The following is a 15,140-nucleotide window of genomic DNA, read 5'->3' as shown; positions in this document are numbered from 1 at the left end:
CTGCAGCCATGTCCTAAACTGCTTTCCTTGACCACCACTTCCACATGAGGCTCTGCCTGACCCCGGCCCAGAGCTATAGAGCCAGCCATCTGTGGACTGAACCTCGACTAGAACAAGGGCCACGCCTGAGCTAAGACCAGAATAATGTCAAGACAGAGCCCTGCACCCAGTGAACCTGCTGCAGGCACCTTCCTGCTCTTTCTGGGCTGTATCAAGCTCTTCTGTTAAGTGGTTACTGAATCTCAACCTTGGCCAGCATCATGAGCATAAGTGAGGGACTTTAGCCACGTGAGTCAAGTCAGTGGGAATGGGTGTTGCATGGACAATGAGTGGTAATGGGTAGGTGGACAGATGGGCACACAATGAATGAGTGCACAGTGAATGGATGGAGGGATGAGTAGGTCATGGATGGATGCATGGACGGTGGGTGGATAGACAGGTGGGTAGATGGACCGGTGGGTGGATAATGGGTGGATGGACAGATGGAAGGATGACTGGGTCATGGATGGATGGTAGGTGGATGGACAGGTGGGTGGATGGGTGGATGGAGGGATGAGTGGGTCATGGATAGATGGTGGGTGGATGGGTGGATGGAGGGATGACTGGGTCATGGATGGATGGTGGGTGGATGGACAGGTGGGTGGATGGGTGGATGGAGGGATGAGTAGGTCATGGATGGATGCATGGACAGTGGGTGGATAGATAGGTGGGTAGATGGACTGGTGGGTGGATAATGGAATGATGGACAGATGGAAGGATGACTGGGTCATGGATGGATGGTAGGTGGATGGACAGGTGGGTGGATGGGTGGATGGAGGGATGAGTGGGTCATGGGTAGATGGTGGGTGGATGGGTGGATGGAGGGGTGAGTGGGTCATGGATGGATGGTGGGTGGATGGGTGGATGGAGGGGTGAGTGGGTCATGGATGGATGGTGAGTGGATGGGTGGATGGAGGGGTGAGTGGGTCATGGATGGATGGTGGGTGGATGGACAGGTGGGTGGATGGGTGGATGATGGATAATGGGTGGTAGATAAATGGCCGGCAGGTTCTGTTTCCTCAGAGTGTTACCACAACAAGGAAGTCCTAGAGTCGGCATATTTATCCTGGTCCCCGCAAACCTCATAACTTCACCTGCAGTGGGGTTTGACTTGACTCGTATACTCACGGGGAAGCTGAGGGTCACTGGCAATGGAGCACGTTGAACAGCACTTTGAAAGCTACAGTTGAACTACATGCAGGGACTGTTATGATCCAGGTTAAGTGGGGTCTAAAAAGTGAAAGTTGGGCTTAGAGGGTATTTTTGAATTTTTTTATTCATGTAGAGTATGTTGTTATATGAACTAATTGCTAATAGCATATCTTCATGTTGAAGTCCTGCTGGGCCTACTCCAACGAATAGGGGGAAAAAACTCATAATTAGCATCTCATTTGCCTATAGACAATGAGTGTTCCTAACGTCTTTAACCCCATTCCCATAAAAGTAGCTCTGGCATTCTTGTTTGAAGTGATTGAATAGCTTTGCAAACCCCTTTTATGCTGGGAAGCCACAGGTAAGCCTGAACCCCGCCAAACCATCATTAATGTCCAGTTATTACAAATCCCAGATTAAGATATCCTAGTTAATACGGTTCCAGGTACACAGAAAAGAAATGTCCATGAAAATCCATGCTCCTCACAGGGGGACTGTAAACAGCATGCAGAAGCCCACGGGGTGGTCCCTGGTCTGGGCAGCGGGGCTGCGATGGAGCCTCCCTCCCCAGGACAGTGGCTTGACCTTGGAGAGGCAGTGGCCAGCGTCATGGTGGTTCTGAGCCCGTGGGCAGGAAGCTGGAGCAGTTGGGCGGCCCGGCCAGAGTGGGGAGCTCTGCTGCCCTGGGCATGTGACAGAGGACACCTGGGCCACGTGGGCGGCTCCCACAGCACCTGGACAGACGTTTTGCTTCACTCCTGCTTTTTCAGAAACTGGAAATCCCTTGGCTCCTCCCCAGCACTGCGTTGTCTCTCCTCCAGGGGAAAAGCTTGTTTGGCAGCGAGAGCTGTTTCTCAGCCCTGTTTGATCCTCCCCTTCCGATTAGAGTTGTACGAGGCCCTGAGGCACATCATGATCACGCGCCACTTTCCTGGCTAGACGTGAACTTTTTATTTGAATAGCTTTATTGTTACAGGACATGCAATGCAGGGAGGAGATGGACCATGGCCCTGGCTAACCCTGGCCTACCAAGGAGGCCTGAGGACCCGATATCAGAATAGCTGTTTCCAGCAGGATGAACTAACAGCGACCAGATCTACTCTTCCTCCAGAACAACTAAAATTTAAAATTAATTAATTTTGGGGTGCTGGGGATTGAATCCAGGTGAGTTCTGCCACTGAGCTGCATCCCAGCCTTTTTAATGTTTCCTTTTGAGACAGGGTCTTGCTAAGTTGCCCAAGGAGACCTCGAACTCGCCATCCTCCTGCCTCAGCCTCCTGAGTTGCTGGGATTGTAGCATGCCATACCATGCCTGTCTTCTCTGTGTTCATTTTAAATCTCAAGTCAGCTCATGGTCCCTGCTCTGCCTCAGCCCTCTAGCAGATGCCTCTGGACTCAAAGTAAAAGTCACAGCCCACAGAGCCCTGCAGTGCCCAACCTGTTGCCTGTCCATCATCTGCTGCCATATGACACACACCACAAAAGCTAATGACTTAAAAGAGCAGCACTTGTTCTGTGGTCTGGGTAGAGCTTGGCAGACACAGCTGGTCTCTGCTGCCCTTGGTGTCAAGTGGGGGTGCCTGTAGGCTGAGGCAGGAAACCTGAAGTTCACTGACTTCTGGTGCACTCCCTCCCTCTCTCCCTCTTCTCTCTCTCTCCTGCTTATGTTCATGGTGCTGGTGCAGGCTGGGCCCTCAGCAGGCACTTGCTAGCACCTCTAAAACACATGCTTCCCGCACATGCCTGTGGCTTCCTTACAGTATTGCATGCAGGTTCCAGGGGCAACATCCTGCATAGCATGGTGGAAGCTGTCCTGCATTTCCAACCTTGAAATCCTTTCCTGAAACCCTGGTTTCATCCCCTGGTCTTCACTGGCACCAAGTCTGCCCAGGTGGGGACCAAAGAGGAGGATCTGCAGAAATCAGAGACAAAGGTCTGCCTAGAACCCAGAGGAAAACCAGCTGGGACCAGAGAGGAAAATTGGGCAGGAGACTAGAGGAGGACCTGGAGACCAGAAAGGAGGACCTGCTGGGGACCAGAAAAATTTACCCAGATATTAGAGAGCAAGCCCAACTAGGAACCAGAGAGGAAAGCCTGCTGAGAGACTATAGAGAAAGACCTGCCTGGAGACCACAGAGAAAGATGTGCCCAAAGACCAAAGATGAAGTCCTGCCTGGGACTTGGAGACCAGAGAGCAGGACCTGCTGGAAATGAGGAGGAACTGCTGGAACCAGAGAGGAGGATCTGACTGGAACCAGAGAGGACCTGCTAGAACCAGAGAGGAGGACCTGTCTGGAAACCAGAGTGGATGACCTGCTGGACCCAGAGAGGAGGACCTGCTGGGACCAAGAGGAGGACCTGCCTGGAAACCAGAGAGGACCTGCTAGAACCAGAGAGGAGGACCTGCCTGGAAACCAGAGAGGACCTGCTGGAACCAGAGAGGAGGAGCTGCTGGAATCGGAGAGGAGGACCTGCTGGAATCAGAGAGGAGGACCTGCTGGAACCAGAGAGGAGGACCTGCTGGAACCAGAGAGGAGGACCTGCTGGAACCAGAGAGGAGGAGCTGCTGGAACCAGAGAGGAGGAGCTGCTGGAACCAGAGAGGAGGAGCTGCTGGAATTAGAGAGGAGGACCTGCTGGGACCAGAGAGGAGGACCTGCTAGAATCAGAGAGGAGGACCTGCTGGAATCAGAGAGGAAGACCTGCTGGGGCCAGAGAGGAAGACCTGCCTGGAAACCAGAGAAGAGGACCTGCTGGGACCAGAGAGGAGGACCTGCTGGGACCGGAGAGGAGGACCTGCTGGAATCGGAGAGGAGGACCTGCTGGAATCAGAGAGGAGGACCTGCTGGGACCAGAGAGGAAGACCTGCCTGGAAACCAGAGAAGAGGACCTGCTGGGACCAGAGAGGAGGACCTGCTGGGACCGGAGAGGAGGACCTGCTGGAATCAGAGAGGAGGACCTGCTGGAATCAGAGAGGAGGACCTGCTGGGACCAGAGAGGAAGACCTGCCTGGAAACCAGAGAAGAGGACCTGCTGGGACCAGAGAGGAGGACCTGCTGGACCCAGAGAGGAGGACCTGCCTGGAAACCAGAGAGGACCAGCTGGAACCAGAGAGGAGGACCTGCCAGGAAACCAGAGAAGAGGACCTGCTGGGACCAGGGAGGAGGAGCTGCTGGAATCAGAGAGGAGGACCTGCTGGGACCGGAGAGGAGGACCTGCTGGAATCAGAGAGGAGGAACTGCTGGGACCAGAGAGGAAGACCTGCCTGGAATCAGAGAAGAGGACCTGCTGGGACCAGAGAGGAGGACCTGCTGGGACCAGAGAGAAGGATTAGCTGTGTACCCAGAAGAGGACCTGGAGAGCATCAGAGAGGAGTACCTGCCCAGAGACCAGTAAGCAAGGTTGGAGAACAAGGATGTGTTGCCTTGGTTGATGAGACCCCACCAGCCTGTTCCCTGGATGCCTCCTGCCTTCCTTCTCTCCCTCACAGCCCCAGAACCTGGAGTTAGCATGACTGACTCAGCTGAAAGATTCCTGATTGCCCAGTTTCTGCACCTGAGGAAACTGAGGTTCCCGGTGTTTCCCCAAAGATCACGGGTAGGACGTCTACCCCACAGTGTTGGTAGGGAGAGAGCTAATCCCAGGTGTCTGCTGGAGTGGTGCAGCCAAGCCACAGTCTCTTGGGGCACCTAACTCCCAGGAGGTTTAGAGCTCTACCATCTCCATGATGCCTAGTGCCAAGGAGAACAGGCCACTCCTGGGGCTGGGATGCTGCTGGCTGCTGGAGCCGATGTCCAGGCTCCTTGCTCGGCCACCCACCTTCATCTTCAGTGGTGGCAAAGGCATGGAGCAGGAGCAGCTCCCTGAGGCGCCACATGGGGCCTGCTCTGCTCCAGAGAGAAACTGCCCCTGACAGACAGCCATCATGGTGGAGCTGGGACACTTCTGGGGGTCTGTGGCATGCACACCGCCAGAAACCCTGCAAAGCAACCTTCACATCTCAAGGCCCTGAGTCAGCAGATGGGCAGTCTGGAGGTTGCCTTGGGCTGAGAGGCCGCTGTGGCCATGGCAGCCTCTCCCTGGGAGGGCAGTGGGAATATTGGCTCAGCACCACCTTCTCCAGCCCAGGCCAGGCCAGAGAAGCCAAAGCAACGACCTGAGGGCAGTTGGGGACCTTGACCTAGGCCAGAACACCTTCCCTTCAGAGGTGACTCAGGCTGCCCCCAAAGTAGACCCTCACTAGCACAGTTCCTCCCTTTTGGAGAAGGGACAGCTGCTGGGTGATTGGGCATTAACAGCAGACAGCCTGTGGTTCACTCAGGCACTTTGAGAAGGAGCTGGCTCTTTTGTAGTGTCAGAAAAGGGGACAAGTCCCAGTGACGGGAGGATGGCAGCTGCTGTAATCACATGGTGTAGAAGCGGCTTTGTTGCAGGGAGTTGGGGTCGGGTGGCTCGGCCGGGTGGCAGCCGCGGTTGGGTACAGTCCCACCCTGGCTTGTCTCTTGCAGCCTGCAGGCCTGGCCCAGGCTCTGCTCTCCACTAGGTCAGTGTGTGTGTTTCCTGGACCCCCTGGCACTGTCAGAGGACTCACACTCGGATTGGATGTCCCAGCCTCCGGGCAGAAACCCCTGATGGTGGGTTCTGCCGGGCGTAGCCACGGACGGGCATGAGGGGGTTAAGAGAATGTTCAGTCATCATAGGCCTGGTTTGATTTCTTGGCCTATAAATTACAAATATGATGTGCTTCACACACGGTTCCAAGTTGGGTCAGTGAGTGGGGCCTGACCTGGGCATGCACACTCGGAAGCCAAGCCAGGGGCCACTTACAGAGCTCCCTCCAGCTGCAAGGGCCCTGGGTGCTCCAGTCCTGCGTGTGCAGCCCAAGGCAGGAGCACCTGTCCACATGTGCCTTGTGGCTGGGGACAGGAGTGCAGCCCTGACCTGCAGATGCTGGCCAGTCACCCCTGGGCTGCAGGGTTCCTCAGCAGAACCTCAGGGCTGGTGGCTCCATAGGGAAGTCACCAGTGGCTCTGGCAGGGGGAGGAGGGAGCAGGTCTGGCCTTTTCCTTTCTTTCAGAGTAATGAAAATATTTTGGAATAGATACCAACTAGAGTGGCAGAAGTACAGAGGCCCCAGAATCACTTCTGGTAAGACGGCTAATTTCAGGGTGAACTTTGCCTGGAATTCACAGGCAAGAGAAGAGGAGGGAGGAACTCTCTGAAGGTTCCCATATTGCTGCTCCCTCCCTGTGGGGCTCCCTGCCAACCCAGAGAGTGGGAAAGCTCAGCCCACACCTGCCTCCCGGTCCTCCTGAATGTTCCCTGGACAGGGCTGTGGACCCCTGCAGCTAACTTGGAATGTCGTCAGGGAGAGGCCTGGGGGGAGGCACTGCCACCTGCTGCGGATGCTGGTGACTTCTCAGCAGGAAGCAGGAGCTTCTGTGCGTGATAAAGCCCTGGAAGCACCATGTTGTTTCAGAAGAGGTGTGGGGAGGCCCCGATCCCACCCTGCCCTGTGGATGGCTGGATGCTGTACCCGGGTGAGGGAGGTAGCAGGCAGGTGGCCGCCAGGTGCCAGGGAGCCACCTGCAGCTCCCTGGGAGCGTGTGGGCCATAGCCTGGCCCAGGATGGACACCAGTCCTTGCTCAGGCCAAAGTCCCTCCTCACCTGGCCTGGACAAGCTCTGTGGCACCTCCGCTCAGGCTCTGCAAACTGCCAAATAGCCACCTGAGTCTACCAGGTCTGCCTTCAAATGCATCAGGAAGAAAGGGAATCATTCCACAGTATGTGCTTCCTTCTGCTTAAATGAGCACACAGCAGCTTCTTTGCAGCAAAGCGAGTCCCAGAGCCTTCCCACACATGCCTTGGAGAACAAGAGGAGCCTTCCATGAGTAGTGGATCACTCTCAGACTGAGTTGTGCAGCCAAAGAAATGCTTTATTGGATCCATTCTCTAACTACAAAGATGGCGGACACAAATATCACATGACATCCTACTACGAAGCGGTGCATGCAGCTGCAGGGCCTACACACAGCGGGCAGCAGCCATGGTGGGCAGAGCAATGTGCTCCAGGCTGCAGCTGCCGCACACTCAGATATGACTTTTGGGGCTGTTTCTCTGTGAACTGGAAGAGGCAGGAAGCCTTACAGATGGACACTGGGAAGACAGTTCCTGGCAGGACTGTGACCAGACCTCCCCCACAGTGCATTGCAGGCCCGTTCCATAAGGGGACGATGACGGGACCACCCCCATTGTGCAATGCAGGCCTGTTCCATAAGGGGGCGGTGGCGGGACCTCCCCCACGGTGCAATGCAGGCCTGTTCCATAAGGGGGCGATGGCGGAACCTCCCCCACGGTGCAATGCAGGCCTGTTCCATAAGGGGGCAGTGGCGGGACCACCCCCATGGTGCAATGCAGGCCTGTTCCATAAGGGGGCAGTGGCGGAACCTCCCCCACGGTGCAATGCAGGCCTGTTCCATAAGGGGGCGGTGGCTGCTAAGGCACAGGAGCGCTGGGGCCCTGTTTCCACAGCAGGCTCTGGTCTGCCAGGTCACTGCCAGCACCCACTAGCTGTAGGAAATGCTGCCGTGAGGCCCACAGAAGCCGTCTGCAGCGACCAACCTGAAGATGGCCTGCGTGCGGCTGCTTTTGGTAACTTTTCCTAGAAGCAGAGACTGTGAGTCTTCTGTGAAGTAACAACCCTAGACTGACAAAGACCTCACATTCCTTCATAATGGTATCTACAATGACTTTCCGACTTTGCCAGGCGATAACCTGCGGGCATCTGCGTGCACCTCCAGCCATCTAAAGTGCTCTAACTGCATGAGATGAGAAAATGCCACCTGTGCAGAGGTGGCAGACCCGATGGAAGGTGCTGGAAGGTGGGTCTGGACTCTCAGGTGCATTCTCCAAAATGGACACTGGTTATCGCCAACACAGAAGCCCTGCCAGCACACGCCAGCCATCCCATCTGTCACTTGCCAGGGACACACAAGCACAGGGCTGTCTGTGTACAGGCATCAGACGCAACCTGGCCTGTGGCAGACGGGCGTCGTTTTGTCCAGTATCTTCGGCTTCTTTGTGCTATGTTCAAAGCCAGACTAAAATCGAAAACCCCAGCATGCTCCTACTAAAATCCTATGAGTCAGTCACACAGAGCGAAGTCGCAGGTCCTGAGGCAGCACGGGACGAGGACGCGGGGTCGTGGGGCGGGGTGCCCACTGCCTGGCTGGCCAGAGCGGAGTCACAGGTCCTGAGGCAGCACGGGACGAGGACACGGGGTCGTGGGGCGGGGTGCCCACACTGCCTGGCTGGCCAGACCCTGGTTTACAGGAAGGATGCAGCCTCACAGCAAGGGCGCATGGTGGCAAATCCGACGCTCAACCCCAGGACGCCCGACAGGTGGTCTGCTTAGATAAGGCACTTCCAGCGCTGAGATCCAGGGCTGGCTTCCCACCACCCGCCACGCTCTTGGTGGCTTTCCCCACGGGAGACACGTGGCCCGCTGGAGAGTGCATCTCAACGTGCAGCGCCGGGCTTCAGCCTGTGTCAGAAAGCAGAGGTCCGAGTGGCACCAGCCAAGCGTCCAGTCTGTTGGTGGAGAGCCTGCGTTGGAGCTGGGCTGCTGGGTATGCTGGCCCCACAGCTCTGCCCGCTCCGGCTGCAGCTCTATGAGCGAGGCTCCGTGCTGCAGAGGTCGTTGCGTATGATTTCATTTACTGCAAGACACAGAGCAGAGGAGGGTCAGGAGGAGCGCCCACAGCCAACCCGCCCGCAGGGCCAGTGGAGCCCTCTCCCTGCTGCTCATCTGCGCGTCCAGCCTGTGACGAGGCACCTCCCTTCTGCTGGGTCTGGGGTCCTGAGGTCGTCCTGCCTGGCCTGGTGCGTGGCCCTCAGCACAGCCCTGGCGCCTGTGGGGCGGGAATAGGCTCCAGTGGCGGTGCTGCCCCGCCGGCCCTGGCCCTGGGGCCCACCTGCCTGATGCAGAGCAAGCCCCTGCCCGGGAGCCGACACCAAGACCCCCAGGAAAGCCGCAGCCCAGAGCCAAGGGTTGTCTCGGGCTGGCGGGCTCCGCTGGCATTCCTCCGCCCTGCGGGGTCTCCCTTCATCTTTGTTTCCTGCAGATGGTTAAGTTAGTGTCCCCCAAAGGCTGTCCATGGCCACGAGCAGTGTGTGATTTTTGGCAGATGGACAGGAAATGAGAGAAGCTGGCAAGGTCGTGACCCGGGGGCTGCACAACATCCCCCTCCCCGCCCACCTCCCCTGCTGGCCGCACCATCTGCCCTGAGATAGGAGATGTCCCTGGCAGGCCGGCACCACCCCCGGTGGAGCTGCGGGTGGGGAGCCTGCGCTGACGTCACGGAAAGGCCCGGGTTTCCCTTCGCCTGGCCGCAGCGCCTGCACCCAGATAAACCCTCGCTGCTCAGAGGCCCGGCCTGTCTGAGGGCCGCTTCCTGGAGCCACCAGAGGGTGTGCGTTTCATCACCCTCCCTCCCCACGCCCTTCAACTCCCAGGCTTCAGAATAACAGCAGCAGCACAGCTGGGGGCCAGGAATCGTGTCATGGGAACTGATAAGGGGGACCTGGCTGCAAAGCCCTGCGCCCCACTCCTGCCGGGAGCCAGCCAGAGCCAGCCCAGGTCCCCGCCCCTGCGTGGAGACCCAGGAGGGTCCCTGCATTCTGCAGGCCACGCTCAGGGAGTGAGGGAGGCAGGCTCCCCCCTGCCTGCGAGGACAAGGCCAGGCTGGAGCACACAGGCTGAGCACGGAGCAGCCTTCAGGGTGCGACCTGTCCCAGAGAGCACCAGGCAGCTCCTTGGCTGCCGGCACTCGGGTGTAGGGGTGTGGGGCCTGTGTGGCCTGTGGGCGCTGGCAGAGGCTCCTGGCAGGCAGCACGCTGTCTCTTGGGTGCAGTGGGCCTCGTGTCTGTCGGAGGCCTAGGGTTTTATTTTTGGTTGTTCTTTGCCCATCTGGCTGTGCTGGGCACAGTGGCTGCTGGGCACTGAAACTGGCTGAGCACCAAAGCTAGGTGGGCACCAAGGCTGGGCAGGCACTGAGGCTGGGCTGGCACGGAGGCTGGGCTGGGCCGCTCAGCACAGCGGGGCTGCAGATGGAGAGCTTGTGCTCCTCCTCCCCACTCGGCTGCCTTCACCTACAGAGGCGCACAGCTGACCTGCCGACCACGGCGGCATCAAGCACGTTGCCAAAGACAACCCCCATCTCCAGCGTCTTCAGCGCATTTTCTCGGAGATGGCTGGCAACGAGGATCCCCCAGCACCACGCAAGGCGGGCCACCAGACTCGGTGCAGGTGGGAGCTCCCGGGCTGGGATGCAGCTCTGGTGAGAAGTGGGGCATGTGTCCCAGGGCCGCCTCTGTGCTGCAGCCCATTCGCCCAACTCCAGCCAGGGTAGAGGCAGGGCAGACACCTCGCCTGGGCTCCTAGGCCAGAGACCCTCCCAGGGACGCAATTGGGAAACTGTCACAGCAACGTGAAAGGCCATGACAGGGGAACAAGCCACCACCAGAGGCAGAGGAACCACAGGATGATTCAGGTTCCTGGAGCTAGACCCCAGGAGGACCAGTGAGAGGGTGTTCAGGTGCACAGCGCCAGGCAATGACGCAGACTCAAGAAGGAAAAGTGGACAGCAACCTACTGAGGGCAATGGAGGGCAGAAGGAGCCGAGGACAGGAGGGAGGACAGAGGGTCCTAGAGCTGAGGAAGAGCGGAGGGGAGAGATGAAGAGGGAGGGAGGTGAGAGGAGGTGATGATGGAGAGGAGGTGAGGGTGGGGAGGGAGGTGAGGGGAGGTGAGGGTGGGGAGCAGGGAGGGAGGTGAGAGGAGGTGAGGGTGGGGAGCAGGGAGGGAGGTGAGAGGAGGTGATGATGGGGAGCAGGGAGGGAGGTGAGAGGAGGTGAGGGTGGGGAGCAGGGAGGGAGGTGAGAGGAGGTGAGGGTGGGGAGCAGGGAGGGAGGTGAGAGGAGGTGAGGGTGGGGAGCAGGGAGGGAGGTGAGAGGAGGTGATGATGGGGAGCAGGGAGGGAGGTGAGAGGAGGTGAGGGTGGGGAGCAGGGAGGGAGGTGAGGGGAGGTGAGGGTGGGGAGCAGGGAGGGAGGTGAGAGGAGGTGATGATGGGGAGCAGGGAGGGAGGTGAGAGGAGGTGATGATGGGGAGCAGGGAGGTGAGGGGAGGTGAGGGTGGGGAGCAGGGAGGTGAGGGGAGGTGAGGGTGGGGAGGGAGGTGAGAGGAGGTGAGGGTGGGGAGCAGGGAGGGAGGTGAGAGGAGGTGAGGGTGGGGAGGGAGGTGAGAGGAGGTGAGGGTGGGGAGCAGGGAGGGAGGTGAGAGGAGGTGAGGGTGGGGAGCAGGGAGGGAGGTGAGAGGAGGTGAGGGTGGGGAGGGAGGTGAGAGGAGGTGAGGGTGGGGAGCAGGGAGGGAGGTGAGAGGAGGTGAGGGTGGGGAGCAGGGAGGGAGGTGAGGGGAGGTGAGGGTGGGGAGCAGGGAGGGAGGTGAAGGGAGGTGAGGGTGGGGAGCAGGGAGGGAGGTGAGGGTGGGGAGCAGGGAGGGAGGTGAGGGGAGGTGAGGGTGGGGAGGGAGGTGAGAGGAGGTGAGGGTGGGGAGCAGGGAGGGAGGTGAGGGGAGGTGAGGGTGGGGAGCAGGGAGGGTAGTGAGGCCCCCCTGCGGGCAGCTGTGGAGGGGTCTCAGGTGACCGTGCAGCAGGAGCAGTGTGAGGATGGTGGATTGAAGGAGGGAAGGAGGGTGTGCAGGGTGGTGAAGCTCCTCGAGGTCCCAGGGCCCTAGGACCTAGGTGGTGGCAGGTGACGTGTGGCAGAGACGTGGTGGCAGGTGAGTGAGCTGAGCGTCATCCTGATGTGGCAGAGGGAGCCTGGCCAGCAGCTGAGCCTCTCCTGTGACGTGGGGTCCTGCAGCCCACAGGAAGTGCCCTCTGCTTGGCAGGCCGAGGGGAAGAGGCCCGCACGGCGGCATCCCCTGCTGCCCCCGGGCCCTGGCTGCAGAGGGAGACCCGGGAGGGCTGGGGAGTCTCGGGCTTCTTCAGGCAGCGGCACCCTGGCTGGAGGCCGTGATGACCTGGTGTCACCCCTCTGCTGTCCAGTGGGCTCCCCCAAAAGTGGCGGCAGGTACCACTTTCCCCAGCAGACCAGGCAGATGTCCTAGGCATGTACCAGGGACGTCCACGGGCTGCCCAGCTCCCCAAGGGACGGACGGTGGGCGGCTGGCAGGGCCCTTGTGCTGCTCCGGAGCAGTGGGTGCCTCTGCCATGGCTGGAGAGGGAGTCAGGTCAGCGGCTGCTGCAGCCCGTCGCTCCATCGGGCCCAGGACCCCGCCCGCCCCCTGCGCCCCTCTCTCCATGAGGTCACGGTTTCGGCCGGGGCCCACGCTGCCCTGGGCTTTTGCCGGCCCCTGGGTGGCTTCCTCTCTGCTCGCTCCCCACTGATAATTTCCACCCTCTTATTCAGCGTTTCCACCCACAAAGGCTTCTCTTCATGGAGGTGTTTTGAACTGCAGGTGACATGTGACCCTGACAACCTGCCTGGAAGAGGAAGTGTGCTGGCCCGCTCAGACGCTCTCACAGGATGTGGCCAGCTGTTAGACACAGCACAGGCAGCAAGAGGGTTTTCCCCGCACTCAGTTCTCCTCCAAAACGCTCCCGAGGTGGAAAGTGCTGCTTTCCCAACGTGCGCGTGCCCGTCAATCCCTGTCACAGCCAGGGCTGCACAGGCCGTGTGTCCCGTCACCTGCACGGGCCCATTGCCCCTCAGCACGGCTGGGCAGGGGTGGGAGGCCAGTGCTGTTCAGAGCCGCCCACAGTGCTCCTGGGGCCTGCGGCACTCGTGGGTCCGCTGGCCTGCGGGGACCCTGGGCGTCCGTGTCTCTGTGGGCCAGTGGAGGTGAAGCGTGCTCCCGAGAGAGGTGCCCTTCCCTCCAGTGCCCCCCAGGACGGCGGAGTGCCCTGGTCCCAGTGCCTCCCGGCCTGCCCCTGCTGTGCCCAGACTTTGCTGGCAGCGGCCACGCCTCCACCCCGTCCCAGCTGGCCCTCCACGAGGCTCACGCACACATGACTGAACTCTGGGTGTCTGAAAGCCACAGAGGTGTCAGGTCAGATTCTAAGGCACGAGCAGATGTCTCACTTGCCCAGTGTCTTGCTGACCCTCTTGGGGTCGCGGCACTGGCATCCGATTCCTGACCCTGCCGGTGACCCTGGGGAAGCAGAGGCTGAGATGGCGGCAGGCTGTGTCGGTGGGGAGACAGGCAGGCCCCACGCGGCCCCGTGAGGGCTGGCGGGCAGCCCCTTGGGCATTTGCAAGCTGGCCTGGCAAGTCTGGGCTGCCTCCTCAGGCCTGCTGGGAAGCCCCAGCGAGAACACCCACCAGGAGAGCTGCGGCCACGGGGACTGTCGGCCGGAGCCTGAGGTGCCAGGCGCAGAGGGCAGACTCCAACCTGTGCGCCTGAGCTGCTGGTCCCACCATGTCCCCGAGGTGAGGCAGGTGAAGGGTGTGCCCGTGGGCGTCTCCTGTCTCCGAGAAGAGCCCAGAGCATCAGCACAGGCACCACTGGGCACATGGGCTCTTCTCCTGCAGGGGCCAAATAGCTCTGCCTCCTGCGGTTTCTCCTGGCTGGCTCACGGGAGCCTCAGGTCCTTCCTAAAGGAGGGGCAAGCCCAAGGGAGCTGCACCACAAGACACAGCACCACACCCCTCTTGAGAGGAGCGGTGAGTAGGCAGTGCTTCAGAGACCAGTTAGCTGGACCCCAAGGAGCTCCACCGAGAAGCCACAGCAGTGGCTGGGCGTGGCAGCCAGGTCTGTGATCCCAGCGGCTCAGGAGGCTGGGCAGGAGGGTGCCAGCTGCAGGCCAGCTGGGCAAATTAGGGAGATCCTATCTCAAATAGAAGAGGCTGAGGACGTGGCTTGGTCGTACAGTACCAGTGGGCTCAATCCCTACTGCAGAGCACAGCAGAGCAGAACAGAACAGAGCAGAGAAGAGCAGAACAGAGCAGAGCAGAACAGAGCACAGCAGAGCAGAGCAGAACAGAGCAGAACAGAGCAGAGCAGAGCAGAACAGAGCAGAACACAGCAGAACGGAACAGAGCAGAACAGAGAAGAGAAGAGCAGAGCAGAGCAGAACAGAGCACAGCAGAGAAGAGCAGAGCAGAGCAGAGAAGAGCAGAGCAGAACAGAGAAGAGAAGAACAGAACAGAGCAGAGAAGAGCAAAGCAGAGAAGAGAAGAGCAGAGCAGAACAGAGCAGAACAGAGCAGAGAAGAGCAGAGCAGAACAGAACAGAGAAGAACAGAACAGAGCAGAGAAGAGAAGAGCAGAGCAGAACAGAGCAGAGCAGAGCAGAGCAGAACAGAGCAGAGAAGAGCAGAGCAGAACAGAACAGAGAACAGAACAGAGCAGAGAAGAGCAGAGCAGAGAAGAGAAGAGCAGAGCAGAACAGAGAAGAGAAGAGAAGAGCAGAGCAGAGCAGAGCAGAACAGAACAGAGCAGAACAGAACAGAGCAGAGCAGAGCAGAACAGAGCAGAGAAGAGCAGAACAGAGCAGAACAGAGCAGAGCAGAGCAGAACAGAACAGAGAAGAACAGAACAGAGCAGAACAGAACAGAGCAGAGAAGAGCAGAACAGAGCAGAACAGAGCAGAGCAGAGCAGAGCAGAGCAGAGCAGAGAAGAGAAGAGCAGAGTCCAGTGCACTCGAGGCAGTTCTGGCATTTGGACACGGTAGGTGCTCCAGGCCTGAAGGCCCAGAGACCTTTCCTGTTGACGCCCACTCCACCAACTCTGAAGTGCTCCCCCCTTGTTGTGGTCCCTCCTCCTGTCCTCCCTGGGCTGGCCTGCTTCTTGCTGCTCAGCAACAGCAGGCTGGTCCACCTGGCCAGCTGTGGGTCTGGAGAAGGGACGTGCTCTGCTGGCTCTGCACATGGGGCTGCCAACTGGGG

At 59.3% G+C, this 15,140-nt stretch overlaps 1 protein-coding gene and 1 long non-coding RNA gene across 6 annotated transcripts in view; both read right to left on the bottom strand.

Annotated features, from left to right (window-relative positions):
* Nucleotides 1–7,102: 7,102 nt before the first annotated feature.
* LOC306643196 lies at nucleotides 7,103–7,615 on the bottom strand. 2 transcript variants are annotated; one of them, XR_013758842.1, is made up of 2 exons: nucleotides 7,486–7,615; nucleotides 7,103–7,383 (listed from the first exon to the last, which is right to left on the bottom strand). It is a non-coding gene; the product is annotated as an uncharacterized lncRNA (long non-coding RNA). The 2 variants fall into 2 exon arrangements; XR_013758843.1 differs by having other exon boundaries at nucleotides 7,435–7,559.
* A 945-nt stretch (nucleotides 7,616–8,560) lies between these two features.
* NFATC1 (nuclear factor of activated T cells 1) overlaps nucleotides 8,561–15,140 on the bottom strand; it is a 101,495-nt gene continuing 94,915 nt past the window's right edge. For 2 of the 4 annotated variants that reach the window (XM_079109175.1, XM_079109177.1), the window contains one exon: nucleotides 8,565–8,909. In XM_079109175.1, the coding sequence (XP_078965301.1) occupies nucleotides 8,860–8,909 (50 nt within the window). In that variant the 3' untranslated portion in view covers nucleotides 8,565–8,859. Of the gene's footprint in view, nucleotides 8,910–15,140 lie in introns of all 4 variants that reach the window. The other 2 variants (XM_079109176.1, XM_079109178.1) reach the window with 2 other exon arrangements.

Source organism: Sciurus vulgaris, assembly GCF_902686455.1.
Source record: "Sciurus vulgaris genome assembly, chromosome: 13".
NCBI classification, from domain to species: Eukaryota; Metazoa; Chordata; class Mammalia; order Rodentia; family Sciuridae; genus Sciurus; species Sciurus vulgaris.
The sequence above is the reverse complement of the archived record's forward strand: the minus strand, read 5'-3'. Positions and strand labels throughout refer to the sequence as shown.